This window comes from Diadema setosum, chromosome 4 (genome assembly GCF_964275005.1).
Source record: "Diadema setosum chromosome 4, eeDiaSeto1, whole genome shotgun sequence".
NCBI classification, from domain to species: Eukaryota; Metazoa; Echinodermata; class Echinoidea; order Diadematoida; family Diadematidae; genus Diadema; species Diadema setosum.
Genome location: NC_092688.1, coordinates 10,650,907 through 10,670,073, shown reverse-complemented (window position 1 = coordinate 10,670,073; position 19,167 = coordinate 10,650,907). Strand labels below are relative to the sequence as shown.

At 38.4% G+C, this 19,167-nt stretch overlaps 2 protein-coding genes across 2 annotated transcripts; both read left to right on the top strand.

The window, feature by feature from the left end:
* The first annotated feature begins 372 nt into the window (after positions 1-372).
* LOC140226860 (large ribosomal subunit protein uL18m-like) lies at positions 373-6,137 on the top strand. Its single transcript, XM_072307289.1, has 4 exons — positions 373-528; positions 1,373-1,589; positions 2,238-2,469; positions 4,347-6,137. Exons 1-4 carry the CDS (start codon positions 429-431, stop codon positions 4,452-4,454), a joined length of 657 nt encoding a protein of 218 aa, XP_072163390.1. The 5' UTR covers positions 373-428; the 3' UTR covers positions 4,455-6,137.
* Positions 6,138-9,577: 3,440 nt separating this feature from the next.
* On the top strand, positions 9,578-16,741 carry LOC140226977 (cornifelin homolog B-like). The gene is made up of 5 exons (XM_072307412.1): positions 9,578-9,665; positions 11,631-11,752; positions 14,235-14,316; positions 15,705-15,841; positions 16,634-16,741. The coding sequence occupies exons 1-5, from the start codon at positions 9,578-9,580 to the stop codon at positions 16,739-16,741; spliced, it is 537 nt and encodes a 178-aa protein (XP_072163513.1).
* Positions 16,742-19,167: the final 2,426 nt, after the last annotated feature.

Here is a 19,167-nt window from a genome sequence, read left to right as displayed (position 1 = left end):
CACAAGCTGGGATGGGGTAATCTCGGGGAAAGCCTAACGTTACTCTGGGCCATTTTCCAACGGTGAGTACAATTTCAAAATCTTTGATATTCGATTTATTTCATTATTTCTTTCTCATACAAGGTATATTCACCTCGCGTTTGAAATTACTTAGCCATCTTATAAAAGGAATAACGCATTTTCCCGTCGTTGTTCAGCGATATATGCAGTGCACTCGAGGTTTCTTCTTCGCATGCACACTCCACACTCGCCTTCGGCTCGTGTGGAGTGCGCATGCTCAGAAGAAACCTCTCGTGCACTGCATACTCGCTAAACAACTCCGCGGCATGCGTTATTCCTATAATCATGCACACACGAGTCTGCTGGCTCTACGTGTGACAGAAGTGTGCTCTGGTCGATGTAGGCTTAGAGCCTATAAAACAGAAAAAATGAGTACTAGTAACATCGTAGCAGCAATATTCAAGATAAGAACACTATCAAGAGGAGTTTCAGCTTTTAGTAGACATGATATTCTGCGTAGTAGCAGAGGTAAGTACCAGGATATTCCTCGATCGATCCTCGTATCTCGAGCTCATATAGAGTCTAGGACGTTGCCGCTCAGTATTGCTGCATGCAGCTGCAGTCGCACAGTAACCGCGCCGCCCCGGTAGTACCCGGGGCTAGGCTGCATGCGGCGCTCTGCTAACGCTCCGTTCGCGTTCGTTCGGGCTTGTCGCAGCAGGTAAGTATGCAGTATGTAGCGGCTAAACTCGGCCTTGCTTGCCGAATCACTTATTCCAGTAGATGCTATCTAGTAGCTAGTGGTCAATATAGTAGGTGCTCTCTGCTCATGCTAATAAACTTACTTCAGTTCTACTGACACAATGTCGTACCACATCATCAGTTCCAAAGAATTAATTATGTTCATGATTAATGTGTGAGTAGGATACACTCTCTGGAGGCCCTGCACATTAGAATCTACACTAGACCGTGTCTACAGTTACAACTAACAAGAAAAAGTGTGATTGAATAAACTCATTCTTCCACAGGACAGCAGTGGACTGGAAAGTACTTGACGAGGAAACAGTCATGTCTACGTCCAATACAGTCTTCAAACAGAGACTCCAAATGCAATGTGAAACACTTTTCCTTCCTTGCACATAAACCACCGTACTAGTTAAAACGGTGGAGTACAGTCAATTCTGAGTATACCGACGGAACCGAAACAGAAACAGAAACAGGTCCATAGCTGCATAATGTAGGCAGACTATGTTCCAACCCCAGCATGTAGTGGAACAATATCCCAATTCATGGGGTTTGACACCTGATTTTAATCGCTTTCTATCTGCCTTTCTGCTATGCTCTCTCTCTCTCTGTTCTTGCTTTGCACTAGCTGTTGCAAGATGTAATATCCATAGTTCGGGGACACAAACTAATGTGGCACCATCGACATCCCCAGAAGAGGAGAAGAACAAAGAGGAGCTGTCTGACAATGACCGTGTGAACCCAAACTTCATCAACAGAAACCCAAGAAATCTGGAGAGGATGGCTGTGGCTAGAAAGGACCTTGGCTGGTCCAAGAGCTATCCAAGAAAAGACTACTGGCACAAGTCAGTGTGTCCCCCTGGGACTTCTAGCTATTTGCTTGAGACTAGTACAATTTGCCTTAGAACATTCTTTCCTATGTTAATATGAACAGTCTATATCACACAATCATTTGGCTCATTTGGCATTTGGCATTATTTAGAACAGTTTGCATGTGTTCAAAAGAAGGTACAGTGTAGCTTGATTACTTACCTCTTGAGATCAACAGATTAAATCAACAAAAAGCTCTTGGATTTAATGTAATGTATCAGATTATGCATCATACATTCTTTGTTCTTCTTAGTGGATTCACATGTTTGAAGTACACCTGTATTTGCTGGACAGTCGGACTGTATGTTCTTCTGTCTTATTGTAAGCAAGAGATGCATAATACTTCTTGTCTTTTTTAAGTGAAACAATCAGACATACAGTGTATTAATAATTAGATGCTAGTGCTATAATTGTATTTTGTGTTTCAAGTAGTGTTAACATCACAACTTCTACCGGTATACTTTTATTTGTACATATAAAATGCAGTGTCAGTTAAAACATTATGCAAGTTGTAACCTGTATCTTAATTTGAAAAATGGGCAGTTTCTTAAAATGCAGGGTAAGTGATGTTCTTGTTTTGTTTTGTTTTGTTTTGTTTTGTTTTTTTGCATGCATTTGCCAAGGTTATTCATCAAGAAGACCAACAGACACATCACAGCATACATCCAGCACATCAATGGTCATGTGGCGGTCCAGGCGTCCACCAAGGAGTGGGCCATTAAGCAGCACCTCTACTCCACGTCTGATGTGGTGGCCTCCCTGAACCTCGGCCGAGTCCTCGCCCAGCGCTGCCTGGAGTCTGGCATCAGCTACGTCCATCTCAACATGGAGAAGGAGAGACAGGAGCAGGAGGCAGTGAGCATCCAACTTCAATATTAGCTGCTTCTTTCCTTTATTAATTAATATTTATTAATTAATTAATTTATTAATTAATTAATTTATTGTACAGTTACAGTGTTCTTTATTATGGTCCTTGCTTGATAAGCTATGTTCAGGTAGAATTGTGTGTCTGCATGTTGGTGGATTGGTGGGCGTGCTCATTCTACAATGAATGCACATTCAGTGAAATAAGACATAATCAATATATTATTAATTGATTGTAGGCTAGTGAACATACATCTGAGGAGATTGTAACATGTAGTCCTTGGGTCACAAAGACCCCATTTATAATCGCATCACTCCTTGCTAGTCCTGGGGGTGTTTCACAAAGCTGTTACGAATGATTTACGAACGACTGGTGATCGGTTCTTATGTGCTATTCTATAGGGCCTACTTATCAGAATTTCAATGTAATTCAGCACAAGAACTGATCACCAGTGGTTCTTAAGTTGTTTGTAACTTTAAGAACAGCTTTATGAAACACTCCCCTGGATAGTGCCATGAGTATAGTGACATGACGAGCAAAGACTGGGAATTTTCAAAAAGTGTTGCAAACTAACCATTCGTAGTGTGCTTTGAATAAAATGTAGTTGCAAAGGTCAAACAGTTTGTTTGTTTGTTTATTTGTTTTTTGTTTTTTGTTTTTTTTTTTTTTTGGGGGGGGGATGTGGTTGCTGGAAGCTGATAGGGGAACTGAATGTGCAGTTTTGCACTGGTTGAGGTGATGTTTGGTATTAGATAGGGGAGTATTAAACAGAGTAGTCAGGGTTTCATAAAATTGACCCTAACATAGGAAGGTTATCTTTAACTCTAACTAGGCCGGGCTACTTAGGTAGATGATGGGGAGGGGGGGGGGGGGGGGGGCCTCCCAGGCCCCCCCTCCAGATCTCGGCCGTCGACCGCACAATCGCGACAAAAATTGGCATACACGTTGCCTATTACGTAATCTAAAGTACCATGAAGTTAATATTAAAGAAAAATAATCATTTATGATAAATTATGGTAATTCATGCATAATGATGCATGAAATGAGGCAATTTGGTATAAATCACTAATTAAAGCTCAAAACAGGCACATTTTTTGTGTAAATATTCTTTTTAGTGTCCTTAGCACTTTGAAATTTGTCCGCGACATTGTTCCGAACGAGAAAATATGTTATTAATTGATTTTAATCAATAAAACCCCAAAATAATCATGCTTCTAGGACATTTGCCTGTAAGCACAGTTTGCATTGAAATTGTGCATGAATTCACATTTTTGAGCAATTTTTGGTCTGACATGCATGTACGTATTTATGCACAACTTCGGAACAGCGTGCCCGGGCATCGCAAATTTGGTGTCAAAAGATGCAGGAGACTCGAAAGAAAAAAATCATGAAATCATGATAGCTTTTCGCGATAGCGATACATCGCGCGGAACGTCGAGAGGGGGGCCTCGGAGGGCCCCCCCGGCCTAGTTAGGGTTAAGGCATCTTCAAGTCACATGTTTTCATGAATCAGTTTACGGCTAATTTATATATCATGTGGTCACAGCTGCATACTTTCAGTATTAGACATAAGCATGTGACAATTAATAAAAATCTGAAGCTTGTTCACCTCTGATTTTGATAAAACTTTCTCATGTTTGTTTTTTTTTTACCCAATTTATTGAAGTAAATCTGATATTTTAGTAGATGTAGACTGAAACATCTCTCAGTTTCCAATTACATTGTACTTCACCTTGCACCAAGTGAAGGTGCGGGACATTGAGGATGAGAATAATTTCAACTACTGTACCTGTTTAAAATCACAAATTTAAATTTTCTAAATGAGTTACAAAATATATACTGGTGACTTTTTTGCCTTGCTTGACAGATAAAGGCCTTTCTTGATGCGCTTACTGATGGAGGTCTCCTGCTGTATGAACCCAAGACGATAGTGGATTTCAGTAAGCCAGTCGACTATTTCCCCGAAGTGGATTGAACTTTTGGATGTCTACCGTATAAACTGTGCCAATGGCTTAGCCTCTTCCTGAGACACTGACAAGACACCTGTGATATTTGTCATTCTTGGTGCTGTGTGTTGAGTAGTGGGACACGCATCATCAGCATCTGCCATTGGGAGTGACTGCAGGCAATACGAGAGTGGGATCCAGTTATGAGATACATCAGATGGATCAAGAGGAGGTGAAGGATGCCAGAAACCCAATGCAGATTCTTTGAACCTCATGCAGCCCTGTGCTGGACAGTGGCATGGGTGACTGCCATTATGACAAAATCCTCAGGACTGGCAGTTTTCTTTTGCTATCAAAATTTTGTTATGTCCAAACAAATAAAGCATGTGAAAATATATAGATAATGATTTCTGGACCTGAATTTTTACTTCATTGTAATGATATTTTGATACAATGTAGGATAACCGTGTTCATTGTAACTGGAGTGCACTGTAGCTTGCGGATGAGTGAGTATAAATGCGGTCTGTCCTCAGATCTGCATACTGATGTGGAAGAGGTGCTGGTATATGGTACATAGTTCATGATTTTGCATGGTGACAGTCATCAAAACAAGGAAGGCCATGTTGATACGTCTGAACTGAACGGAATCTCCATGTCACTGCTTCAGAAATCAAGCTCATGCCAAATCAAGTGTGATAAGATGAGATGTGTGTGTACAGTGTACATGTACAATGCACATTACGTTATTGTGAAGATGTTTGGCTACACCTTAATTAACAATGTAAAGTTTAAGCAGTAGTGAGCAATGAGAAGCATACCATGTACAAATTTGTATAAACCATCATGCCTTACTCTCTAAATTATATCATCCCTAGAAACTTTAAAAGAGAAAAGTAAACAGTCATTTTGAAGAGTGCTCAAAATCTTGTGGGAAATTCTATCCAAGTTCTGCAATGAGATGATCCAAAGTGCATTATCACAAGTTGTTATGGTTTATGATGACCTATGAGTGTAGTTCTCATGAATATATACATTTCCTTTGATCTAATACATGTACAATGTATGTGATTACTGGCCAGTATTGCTCTGAAGATTTAAAATGTCAGAAATGCCAATACCTACTGTCAAAATATGTTTGTTTGTTTTTTCCACTCAGAAATTTTCATCTCTTAAACAGTTTGAAAACATAAGGCAGTGTTATTGTGCTGTGTCTTGGCTCTATATAAAGACACATAACTGTATTGCCAGAGGAAGTAAATGCTGTATAGGCAACTCCCATTATAACAAAGTACTCGCAACCAGCAGTTTTCCCTTGCTATATCAAAATTTTGTTGTGGCCGAACAGTAGAGTGCATAAAGATTTACAGATGATAATTTTGGATCCTGAATTTGACTTCATTGCAATGAGAATTTTGTTACAGCTGTACAACCATGTTTGTTACATTAGGAATTCACCGTACACTGTAGTTTGTCTTTAGAGTTTGATTCCTGGAGCAGTGTCGATCTGTTGTATTATTGGGCCTCGAGGAAATACAAATGTAGGATGGAAATGCAGAAAGCCGTGTTATTGCTTCATGTGAAGATTTGTGGTGGCAATGCAAGAAAACATTAGAAAGTATGGTTAGGAATGTTATTTTTTAGTAGCACCAGTCATGTGTGTAATGTACAAATACATGTGCTAAAATAAACCCACAGGTGTGCTTGGCATGGGAGTTAATTGTTCAATTGTTAATCATTTTAGTGTGCATCTATGCTCTTCATGTAGAGACTGCATGAACAAGAAAAAATGTGATGTAATGAAACTGCTGACATGCACAAAGTTTTGGGGAAATCTTATGATTTCAAGGCACTTACAGGGTCAGTGTTGTGATGTTGTAAGTGAATGTATAGGAGATTGGACAAAAACACACAAGCATTGAAACATTGACAAGAAACATATGGGATAAATGCTGAGAGAGGCTGAGAGAGGGAAGGGACTAATCCAGAAAAAAAATAATAATAAAATAAAATAAAACTGGGGTCAGTCTTAACTAAAGTAAATGTACCAAAAAACAAAACAAAAAAAAAAAAGACACCCGTTTGAGCGTCGCCAGTCCAAATATAAGTTAGTCTGATAAAAAAAAAAAGAGTACTTCAGCGGTGAAAAATGACTGAAATCGGATGAAAAATTAGTAAGTTTTGCCAATTTCTGCAAAACAGTTCTTGTACAGTGGATGTGAATGTGCAAATGAGTGAGTTAACCATGTCATAGCCTCACAATTTTCCATTGCTCCTGGACAAACAAATTACGAAAATTCAATGTTCCTGTCATTGAAATCTGAAACATCATGTTATTCCTGATTGAATAACTTCAGAATAGTGATCAGGTGGATATACAAGGATTTGAGCCTCGGGCATAATTGCGTTTGAATGAAAAATTTGGAAATTTCAAAATTTTATGTACAAACTAAAAGGCATTAACCCTAAAGGGGCCGGGCTTTTTTGGCTATGCTCAGACCGGGGGGGGGGCGGATTCCGCCCCCCCCTGAGATCTCGGCCATCGGTGGTGCGATCGCGATGAAATTTTGCATGCGTGAGACCCGCGTCATAATCTACAAGATTGTGTTATAAGATTTTTTGAAACAATCAATTTCTAATTTTAATTAATTAATTATGCAAATTAAGCTCAAGGTGATATTTTAGCTTAATTAAAAGCATTGAGAGTCTAATTTTTGATCTGTAAATCTGTTTTAGCATATTTAACAATTGTACATCACAAAAACTTCCAAAACTCATTTCAATTCTTATGTATTTTATTGTTTTCAGAATTTCTTATGTATTTCTTTGTTTTTCAACTTTTGTTTTTTCTTTGTTTTTTCATTGGAAATTGTCACTGACCACTTTTCTACCATAATTAGCACAAAATTAATCAATGAAAGTGATTAATTGTAAAAATAATCAGGTTTTTATGCTTTTCATGACAGAGCACTGTTTTCCATAGGAAATGTACACAAAATCACAAAATTGTGCCCGTTTTGGAGCGACATTCCGTTACAAAAATGGGCGTGGCTTCGCAAAAGTATGCGCGGACGTTGCAAATTTGGTCTCAAAAGTTGCGCGAGACTTGAACGAAGAAAGTCGAGAAGCCTCGCGATGAGGCCTTCTCGCGTTACAGAATTATAGCGCGAAACGTCGAGGGGGGGGGGGGGGGCGGATTCCGCCCCCCCCGGCCCTTTTAGGGTTAAGTTGTGAGGGCATGGCATACTCCTTTGCCATTTGTATATACAAGTGTGCAATGTATTCATATTATTAACCGTTCAAGCACTGTTTCCTGAAAAATTAGCGAATCTTCAAAATGTCATAACTTCCTTATTTTTCACCCGATTTTGATCAAACTTTTACCGATGAACTCATAATATTTTACTCTTTCTTATCAGACTGTCTTATACATTGTATTTGGACTGGATTTCCCCTTTTAAGTCTCTCTTAATCTGTGTTTTGCCATAAGCATATCGAGGGGTTTGACAAGGGTGTGTGATGAACCACAAATGCAGACTAGGTGCATGCTGAAAAATTGGTAGAACACATTGATGGTGTTTGAAGAAAGTCGGGCAATCAAATCAATACAAATTTTTTTTAAGCTTCTGTACCACCATAGTAAGAATTAGACTGCAAGACAATTAGTCATGATGTAAGAGTAGGACAACGATTTAAAGAAACGGTGTATTGAAAGAACTTTGACAAAATTCATTTTAATATAAACTACATACATTTGTATTTCTCACATTTGTTGCTAACATAGGTATCATGAGGGTGATATTATTTTCTATGCTTCTCGATCGGGAGTTTGGAGTCTATCCACTATGCCACAGCGCCCCTAGCGAGATCGCGAGAAAGTCAGGTCCCTGAATACAGAAAAGGCTAATAAGGAGCACACTCATCCGGTTCTGCGCAGAGAGTTAAAACGCTGAACGTGAGAGAAACCCGAGGTGTTCTGGAGGTAACCTAAGAGACTCGGCGATGGAGATGGAATCAAGAAACCCCCTTCAAACATCGGAAGAAGGAAACATCCTGTCGTAGCAAAGTAATCATGGAGGCGGGCGAGATGGTTGGAGAGCCGACTTTGGCGCTATCCTTGTCCTCTTCTACGTCTGCTCCAGTCGAATACGTCATGTATTGTGTCTTGGGGTGCAGCTGCCACACAAAGAGAGAGAATCGACGCCAAGTTAACCTCGCACTTCCGCATCGTTTGCAGGCTACTTGAAACCCGGCCACTCCTTCTCACTGGATCAGCTCCCTCATTATGGTAGCAGCCGGTCCTAAGAAGAGAAGCCACCACAAGATAGGCAGAAGAATAGGCGGAAGAATAAACCCTCCGCAGTCCGCACCAAGGTCCATGCCCCGCCCTCCCTTAAGCATGAAACCCTTTATCAGGACTGCCAAGTATACATTCTTAAATATGACATGACAATAGATACTATACTATAATACTCCTGCAACCAATAAAAACCAGCAATAGTGATAATGATATTGACACATAGGCCTAGATAGATGAATAACGACCGTTTCACAACAGTTGACAGTACAGTATTGGAATTAGATCAGAAATGTTAACATTATGCCCTGAACTTCACGCACAGTGTTCACTGTGTCTTTGCTGATATACACAGAATAAAAAATGCTCTTCTGATGGAAAAGAGTGTTTACAAACACAACGCGTTGAAGATCTTCCCTGGCTCCCTCGCCGTGGATCACAGGTGGTGGATTCATGTGAATGGGTGGAAATGTGTCTCTTCTTTTTCGTCTTCTACTTCCTCCTAAGTTCGTGTTCCCCAATACCCCTGTAAGGGGTCTTTCACAAAGGTCCTTGGACAGCGCTTTCACAATGGGACGATGTTGACGCTCGAGCACCCACGAAGAATCGGAGGATCATGAATCCATGAATAAACCAACCTCTTGTGTGCACAACGAGGACAAACGTATTCAACTTGTTATTATCGCGTTTTTCAATACAGTTCGAGTATACCACGGAAGGCACGGCTGACGTTTAACTACAGTGCATACATCTTTGAACGGCCGAAACTGGTTGATTAAACGTCGTTTAGGCAGCTTTAACGACATTTCATTGAAACTGTCTTTCTCTTCCTTATCTCGAAGAGTTGCGTTGGCAAATATGAGCGAAGAAGGAGAAGAGGGAATCGAAGTAACAGAGATGCTACTTCAAGGAAATGGTGACGGAGAATTTATGGAGGAAAAACTTGGTAAGTACACGGTTCAATGCTTCTCAAAATCTGAACGCTATTTAACACATGTGCTAATTTCTTGTGCGATCAAATGGCAGTTGCTGTCTGTATGCACTGTTATTTGTTCTTTGGCTATAGCAGGCATATTCTTCGTAGCAGTCGAAGTTGAGGAGATGCCAGTTTGTAGCAGCCACATATAAAACACGGCAAAGACTGATCCGACATTCCAATGCTCGGTTAGGCAAACAGAAAGATATGCCATTTCAGTGTGAAGTGGGCTAGGAGAGGAGAGATACTGTATTCAGTGGGATGGCAGATAATAAAAGGTAGAGGTTTCCATGCTGCGGGCGAACAGTAGGTCTATAGGTGGTCTATAGGTGTGCATATCCATTATAATACATACAGTGTAGATCAGCTCAGCCGGCAATGAGATAGATTTGGATTAGTCACGTTCTGCGGCTTAAAAATTTATCGTTTGGCCGTACAAACATAGGGTCTGCATTCGATGTTTTCTTGCTTATCTTTGTTATTGTTGTTGTTGCTTTGCATACGATTCCTCGATCATGTGTTAGGACTACAATTATCATGAACATTAATCTTCCTTAATAATGGTGATATCCTTGTTCTCAAGAGACGAAGGAATATACACGATCAGTCGCGCCAAAACACGACAGAGCTTTCAAGGGTATTGATATAGTCTGGCGTGCAATAAAAACAAAAGCATACAAAAAAAAAAAAGAATTGAAACTCAGATGTTATTCTGGAAGCTGCTCGATTCTCTGAGCCGACGTGAAAATATAATGTGAAATATAGCATATACACATGTGTATATATATATATATATATATATATGTATGTATATATATATATATATTATATATATATATATATATATATATATATATATATATATATATATATATAATTATATATATATATATATATATATATATATATGTATATGTATATATATTATAAATATATATATATATAAATTCCTTCTTTAGAGCAATATCATGGTTAATCGTTTGTATGAATGTCTTTTGCCATCACTAACATCTACATGATCGATAACCTAGTATTGTGAATTGCAGCTTGATGCTTCGGATCAGTCTGCCTTTTTGGATGTGTGTGGATTATCCCAGAGAGAGTGGTATATAGGAAGAGATCCCATCTCCCTGCAATAATCATTCAAAAATGACAAAACATGATGAGGAAGCTGTCTGCAGCCACTGTCTTCTATCCTCTGTTCATAAACTATACTCCTCTGTATGTGATTATATATATATATATATATATATATATATATATATGAAGATTATATATATATATATATACGTATATATATATATATATATATGAAGATTATATATATATACATATATACGTATATATATATATACATATATATATATATATATATATATATATATGAAAGGTTTGTTTGCAAAAACCGATAAGTCCATTTTTTAAGATTTTGAAGTACGGTCTCTGTCATAAAGTACAAAATAATGCATTTTAAATGATATATTGGTCATTACATAATCATGAAGGTAAATTTTTGAAGTTATGGTCAAAAGAAGCAAAAATGTTCTTATTATTCTCCTTCGTTTTCTTGACCTTTAATCGCAAATATCTCCATTTGGCAAATATGGACTTATCGGTTTTTGCGAACAAACTCTTCATATATATATGTGTGTGTGTGTGTGTGTGTGTGTGTGTGTGTGTGTGTGTGTAGATAGAGAGAGAGGGGCATACGCATCACTGCACTCATATTTAGAGAGCAATCGAAAAACTTCATAATGAATTCTTATAATTTTATACGGATATACGCTAACATGGTGTAAGGAGTACAGTATTATGAAGTTGAGAGTTTCTTTCACTCTTCTACTGTTTCTTTTTCGTAATACTGTACAACCATCATTATGGCTGTACAATGGCGTTCCTCTCACATGCTGTGGTCATGAATATGTATGTCTTCAGAGATCGTCAGGATGCCGCCGAAGTGGCAGCCGGTTACGTCACAACCAAGGGGAAGCACCCAAGAGATCAGATATCGGGGATCAGATGTCGCGTCACTGGTGTACGAGAACACGAAGGGCGAGGTAAATATGATGGTATCTCACTTTTATACGCCAGGGCCCTGTTTTATGAAGAGTTATAATGTTGATTATATACAATGTAGTTGAGTTCTATGGTAAGTCTATGGCAGCCTGTGTGGTAAAGAAATTTATAATCCATTATCTTTTGATAAAACGGACCCAGAACAGCTTTCTGCTTATTTCCAGATCTCTTAGTAATGTGGCTATTGTTGCTATTGTGATGATAACGATGATGCTTGTTATGATGAAATCTTGTCCTTTAATCGTTCAATCATTGCTACAACATGTGTCAGTATTCTCTATTTTTTAATGATTGATCTATCATCCTTCAATCTTTTTCTAGCATCTATGATTGTTATTATATAGGCCTAATTATTAATCATTGGGCCTATCATTGCTATTCTTATACGAGGATTACCATACGTAAAAGTAGCAGTAGTAGCTGGAGTAGCTTCTGAAGTATCATCATTCTGAATATGTTGTATTTAGATATGACACGCGTAGCATGCCTCGTTGGTGCTGAACGAGACTGTGGATACAGACAAAACACGTAATTTCTTACGTGTTACTATTTGCACCTCGCCTACCGCCCCTTGAGGCCCCCCCCCCCAAAAAAAAAAAAAAGAGACAATAGCAAGATAATCACTGGATATAAGCGTAGAAGGCACCACTGTAATCCACGTTTGTACCAACTGCTTAACATCATACAGAGGAATTGTCATTGGGAAACTAAATTTGTAACGGACGTATAGGGTAAAAAGATCTGACAATTATTAGTACCACCGTATACGCGACATCTTTTCTGTGACGACCACGCCCTTTACACACAGGGACAACTATGTGACACACCCTTACATTCACATGACTGTATTGAGGCAAGGCACAAGATGACCACCTCAAGGGGACTTACAGGTGTGAAAATTAGGTGAGGACGTGTTTGAAAAACTGAAAATGGGGATTGTGTTGGCATTCCGATGCATATATTCATATATAGCAACGACTGCAAAGGTCCATTAATGCAGAAGATTAGTGGGTTGGTTTTTTTTTTTGTTGTTTTGTTTTTTCACTTGAGTGTCAACATTCTATCCTGCACACTGAACACTGCCGAACTAAGTAACGAGATCAGACAACGCAAGATGCGAACGGGAAGCTTGTGAAAAAATGACTTCCAAAACCGGTTGATTAACCCTTTAGTATTCCCAAGAGGCAAGATGATGGCGTGGGATTGTTGGTACTGCATTTGATTGGTTTCAGTCTTATTTTAGCAACCGAACACAGAGTGTCTCAATCAATGGTATTGCATCTGCCCCTTATGTTCTCAAACAAGGGGTTCCTCAGGGTTCTGTCTTAGGACCACTGTGTTTCATAATGTACACAGCTCCCCTAGAGGATGTAATTGACAAGTGTGGCATAAATAAAATTACATATGCTGATGATACTCAGATTTATCTTTCATTGCCAAAAAATTACATATGCTGATGATACTCAGATTTATCTTTCATTGCCAAAAAGCACTAATTCTGATGTAGCAGTTGGTCAGATTGAATCATGCTTAGGTAAAATTCAAGATTGGTCTTTGCAAAATGGTTTGAAATTGAATCTTGAGAAAACTGAAGTTGTGCATATAAGATCTCGTAACAAGTCCTCAACAATTTTGTCCGTCAATGTTTGCGATACTCCTGTGCTGCCGATTTCTAAGGCACGTGACCTTGGTGTCATTATCCAAGATGATCCTAGTATGAAAACTCACATCAATAACATATGCAAATCTGCAGCCATAGGTCTACACAGGATTGGAAAATTGAGACACTTTCTCGATAAAGTAACTACAGAAAAACTGGTTCATGTGTTTATTTTTAGTCATTTGGATAATAATAATGGTTTGCTCATTGGAGTTCCAGACTCTCACCTGAAAGGACTCCAACGGATACAAAATTCAGCCGCAAGGCTTGTGACACGCAAACGGAAATTTGATCATATAACTCCCATACTTCGTAGTCTTCATTGGTTGCCCATAAGAGCTCGTATCAGGTTTAAGATTTTGACCCTTGCATTCAAATGTTTTCATGGAAATGCCCCTGCATATCTCAGTGAACTCATCAAGCCATATCATCCTGGTCGTAATCTGCGCTCAAAATCAAAAAAATCTCCTCTCTGAAATAAGTGTCAAATCTAAGACATATGGTGATAGGTCTTTTGGAAAAATGGCACCCTCATTATGGAATAATCTCCCTCTCAGTGTTAGATGCATTACAGATTATGATAAATTCAAATCTGTGTTAAAAACTCACCTTTTTGACAATTGTTGATTACATGTTTGAATTAGAGAAATATGTGATAGATTTTGTTTCATTATTTTGTACACGCATAGAGACTATTTGTATGGTATTATGCGTTTCTAAGAACTGACTATTATTATTATTATTATTATGATGGTATGTAATAACGGTGTAGTATTTTGATTCATCCTTTTTTTTTACATCAGGTGTTTCCGTGGCAGTATCCCCATGGCAAAAGACGTCAGTGGTCAACAGGACTTTTCGATTGCTTTAGCGACATAAGTACATGTAAGTGATGTAAAGTAAATGTCATTCAAATCGAAAATAACAGCAGACAAAAAAAAAAAATCACGCAGCCACAACGTTTTTTTTTTTTTTTTAACAAGACTTGAGGCATGAATGTATTCAAAAGCTGTTTGTGTGTATACGAGCGTGTGTGAGTGTGTGAGCGTGTTATCAAAAGTATACTTCCAGTATACAAGGTAGAACTATGAACAATTTTCTACAATATCAAAATTCTCTTTAAATTGTTCACATACAACCACATCTTTAACCTTTCTGCCGGCCGCAACCCACTATTATTTCACTTTACACTTGCTTTACGCACCAGAATACCCATCCTTTTTTTTTTTTTTTTTTTTTTTTTTTTTTTTTTTTTTTTATGGAACTGGAATGACTAATTCTGGACACTATTATATACCACGCTTCAGTAGCTGAAAGAACCGGCTTCTTTGTTATTGCTTCCTTCCTTATTACCTATTATGTTGAGAAAGTTTATGATGAATAATAGCTATAATGTACGAAATCCATGTCATTGTCACCTTGACTTGGTTCGAACAAAAGTTTATAGAAACACTATCTTTCTGAAAAGTCTATCCCCTTTAATGATTTACCGCCCGTTCTTCAAAATATCCCATTTCATAATTGTTTCAAACGCGCATACAAAGTTCATCTGATGAGTTTGTCTTCTTCACGTAATTGACTTTGTATGAATTTTTCTTTTATTAATTCTATACACTCTCTATTATTGTTACATATGCTTGTTCGTGTTCTGTGTCCTTCTTAATGTGATATTTTTGTACTTTCGGGATTAATGTGTCATAAGACCTTTATTCCCTTTTGTCGATCCCCATTGACTTGAACTATATTCTTTATGTTTGTAGTTGCGTGTTACTTTGTATCTTATTGTGTTTTTACGTTGAATGAGTAGACTGAACTGACCTAAACCTTTGTTAATTGCCTTGATGCATGAATAAGCTTATTTGAAATGGTAATAATAAAATTTTTCATATTAGGTTGTTAAGGGTTTGGATTTTTATAATTTTTCGTTTAAAAGGGATGGTACCTAAGATATATTGCTCTATGTTACTACCCTTTCTTTAGTTAATCTCTTTCTCCTGCTCTTCACTCCCCCCCCCCTCCGCTCATCTTCCTCTCCTCCTTCTTCGTCTTCTTCTTTGACGTCTCCTTCTTCCTCCTCTTATTCTCCCTCTCAAATCTATTTCTTTCTTTAGTATGATCCTCATCCTCCTCCTCCTCCTCTTCTTCTTCTTCTTCTTCTTCTTCTTTCTTCCGAGTCTTCTTCATCTTCTTCTTCTTCTTCTTCTTCTTCATCTTCTTCATCTTCCGCGTTAGTATGATCATCCTCCTCCTCTTCCTCTCTGCCCCTCCCCCAGGTCTGATGGGGACCTTTGTCCCGTGCCATCTGTGTTTCATGGCGTCCGACATGGGCGAGAGCCTGTGCGCCGCTCTCTGCGTGCCCAACGCTGGTCTCGTTCTTAGGGCGCTCTTCAGGGGTAGACACAATATCGAGGTTTGAAAATATCATAATTCTAAAAATGCTTGCTTGATTTCACAGATTTTTCACCCCCATCATTCCACAGTGCATTCCTACTGTTGTATGAATAGTGAAAGCTACGCTTGCGATCAACGCATCAAATTTTGCATATCTGAGCAAAAGGGCAAGGGGTGACCATGAATGTTGAATATCGGGGAGTATAATTATAGTCTATTCCAAAGCCACACACACACACGCACACACACACACGCACACACACACACACACACACACACACACACACACACATACACACACACATAATAATAATAATAATAAGAAGAATTATAATAATAATAATAATAATAGTAATAATAATAACAATAATAATAATAATAATAATAATAATAATAATAATAATAATAATAATAATAATAATAATAATAATAATAATAATAATAATAATAATAATAATATAATAATAATAATAATAATAATAATAATAATAATAACAATAATAATAATAACAATAAAGAATTAACAATAATGACAATAATAATATCAATAAAAATTAATAATATGATGCTTATCTGTCATACAGCGCATGCCCCTTTGCGCACGGACATCTACAAAGAAATAAAAAAAACCCCCACAATTTCATAGTAGTCATTTTGTCAGCTTTACATGAGTCATTCAGCTCACATTCATTCTCTTGAGTTATTATTAGAAAAAGAAGCATTTAGCCTATACCCTCCATTGAAGCATAATAATTGTAATCACTCCTTTTCCCCATTCACTCGTTTCTCTTGTCGATTTCCTCTCATTCAGGGCTCCGTCATGAACGACTGTCTGGCCACCACGTTCTGCCACAGCTGTGCCCAGTGTCAACTGGCTCGTGAAATCAGCATGATTCAAAAGGGAGAGGCATCACCATAGCAACGAGAAACGAGGGATGATGATGATGATGATGATGATGATGATGATGATGATGACGACGACGGACGATGATGGTGGTGGTGGTGGTGATAATGATCATGATGATGCCTACGACAATGACAATGATGATGCAGTATTGAAGAAGATTATGATTATGATGATGATGATGATGATGATGATGATGATGATGATGATGATGATGATGATGATGATGTATGAAGAGGAGGAGGTGGGTGATTCTCTATGAGTCTGTTCTGGAGGACTGTTTTTTTTTTTTTTTTTTTTTTTTTTTTTAGTAGGGTATGAAAGTTTGGTCAAAGTTTATCTTGCGTGATATATCCAGCTCGGTTACAGCTCGTTATTCCAAAGGTTCGTTATTCCGAAGGCTCTTTAGTCCGAAGATTCGTTATTCCGAAGGTTCGTTATTCCGAATTTCATTTTCGGATTAACGGATCTCCGGAATAACGCCACAAATGTTCGGATTAACGAACCCTTTTTCAGTTTCAGATTAATGAACCTCTAGGTATAGGGAATTTGTGCGTTTCGGACTAACGAACCTTCGGAATAGCGAACCTTCGGAATAACGAACAGCACCCATCCAGCTCGACTATCAATCATATTGCTGTTGTATAATCCTTCAATGAGTTTTACCCTTTGGCTTTCATCGGGAGAGAGAGATAGAGAGTGAGAGAGAGGGAGAGAGAGGGGGAGAGAGATTCTTGTCTTTTGTAGATAGCAAATCAAAAACGTTCTTATCCTCATGTGGACTGATTATAATTATTATTCACATGGAGTGTGACGTCATGGAAGAAAACACCCACTTGCTTTGTTTATTGTCACGTGTTTATGTTACTCAGAGGCCTACAGTATAGCCTGATCATAATATAGGGCTATGACATCTCTCAGTGTCTAGCACCATTTTCTGTTTTTCCTCAGTGTTCTGATTGGAGATGGCTTACCGGTGTGCACTTTCAAGCACCTGCACGCACATTCACCACCATCACCCATCAGAGTTTATTTTCCCCTGCTATCTTCGCAGCAGAATTTGTATTGTTACGAATCTAGTACGTCTCTACCTTTTCCTCGGGCCGGCCATCTTTTCAAGCAATGCTTATTATGACGGCCCTCTGCATAATCGCTTCTTAAGTACAATTGTTATTGTAATCCTTGCTGCATAGACATGATGCATACCGTATGTCATATCATTAATTTCCTTTTATATTGTTGTTTATGTAAGTCAAACGACTCTGTGTTAAATTTGCTTTGTATATTTCCTACATGTTCATGATTATGTAACTTATGTATATTGATTTGCAGAAAATAAAGTATCTATCAAACTAACAAGGTGTCCGTCTTACCAAAGGTGTATTAAGGAATGATACATGTACTGGGCATACCACTTGATCCTGTAGTAGCCATAGTCATAATAAACATTGTTGTCTGGGAGAGTATAGTGCTCAAACCAAAGATGATACTCTGTGCCCTGTTGCATAAACACACACACACAAACAGATGCAGTCAATCATAAGTCAGAAAATCAAACGAATGTCGGGTATCAGCCAATCAGAATTTAGCTCGTGTATTCAGATACTTATGGTGTTTGATTTTAAAGTTTGCGTTGGATCTCAATTTTTATGTAAAAGGGTCCCGGACTGATAAAACCACACACTTAATTGTGACGGATTGTCATTCAGATTGTGCAGAATTCCGGGGCTGGGTGGGGTTGAACAGGACGCGGAGCTGTGAATGACTGCGAGCTCAGGTGGTGATCCTAAAGAGTGCTTTGACCTTGCAGATTGACGCACGGCGTATCCGTGAAGATCCACTCGAAGCGAGTTGCTTGATTACAAACCTGGTTTCAGTTTGCTTGATTTTAAACTTGTTTCAAATTGGGCAATCTCGGTATACGTGTGAATGCCCGGACAGGAACGCATGATACAGTGGTGTATACATGTATTTGCTATCTGTGTCGACTGTTTCGGTACATCATGCCCGAGTAATCTTAACAACACTTTGAAGAAGTAATGGTGTAGGAACCCTGCCCCATTGCACTCCGGAGAATTTGATGGAAAAGCAGATACAGTAGGCCTACATGTATGTACTAGTAATGATTATGAGGTAATATCATTGTGTAGTTTGTACGCCCTCACATAAGGAACCCATTCCAAGCCTTCGAGAATTGTGTGTGTGTGTGTGTGTGTGTGTGTGTGTGTGTGTGTGTGTGTGTGTGTGTGTGTGTGTGCGTGTGTGTGTGTGTGTGTGTGTGTGTAAGAAATGCACCATCTCAAAATTGTTTTAAGATAAGACTTAAGAAAAAGTTGTATTCATCCATATAAGGTAGTTTATAGTAAGGGCTGCTAAATTTCTCTTGATTATACTAGAATGAAATACATGTACATGTATGTACAATGTTGCCTTATTTGTTT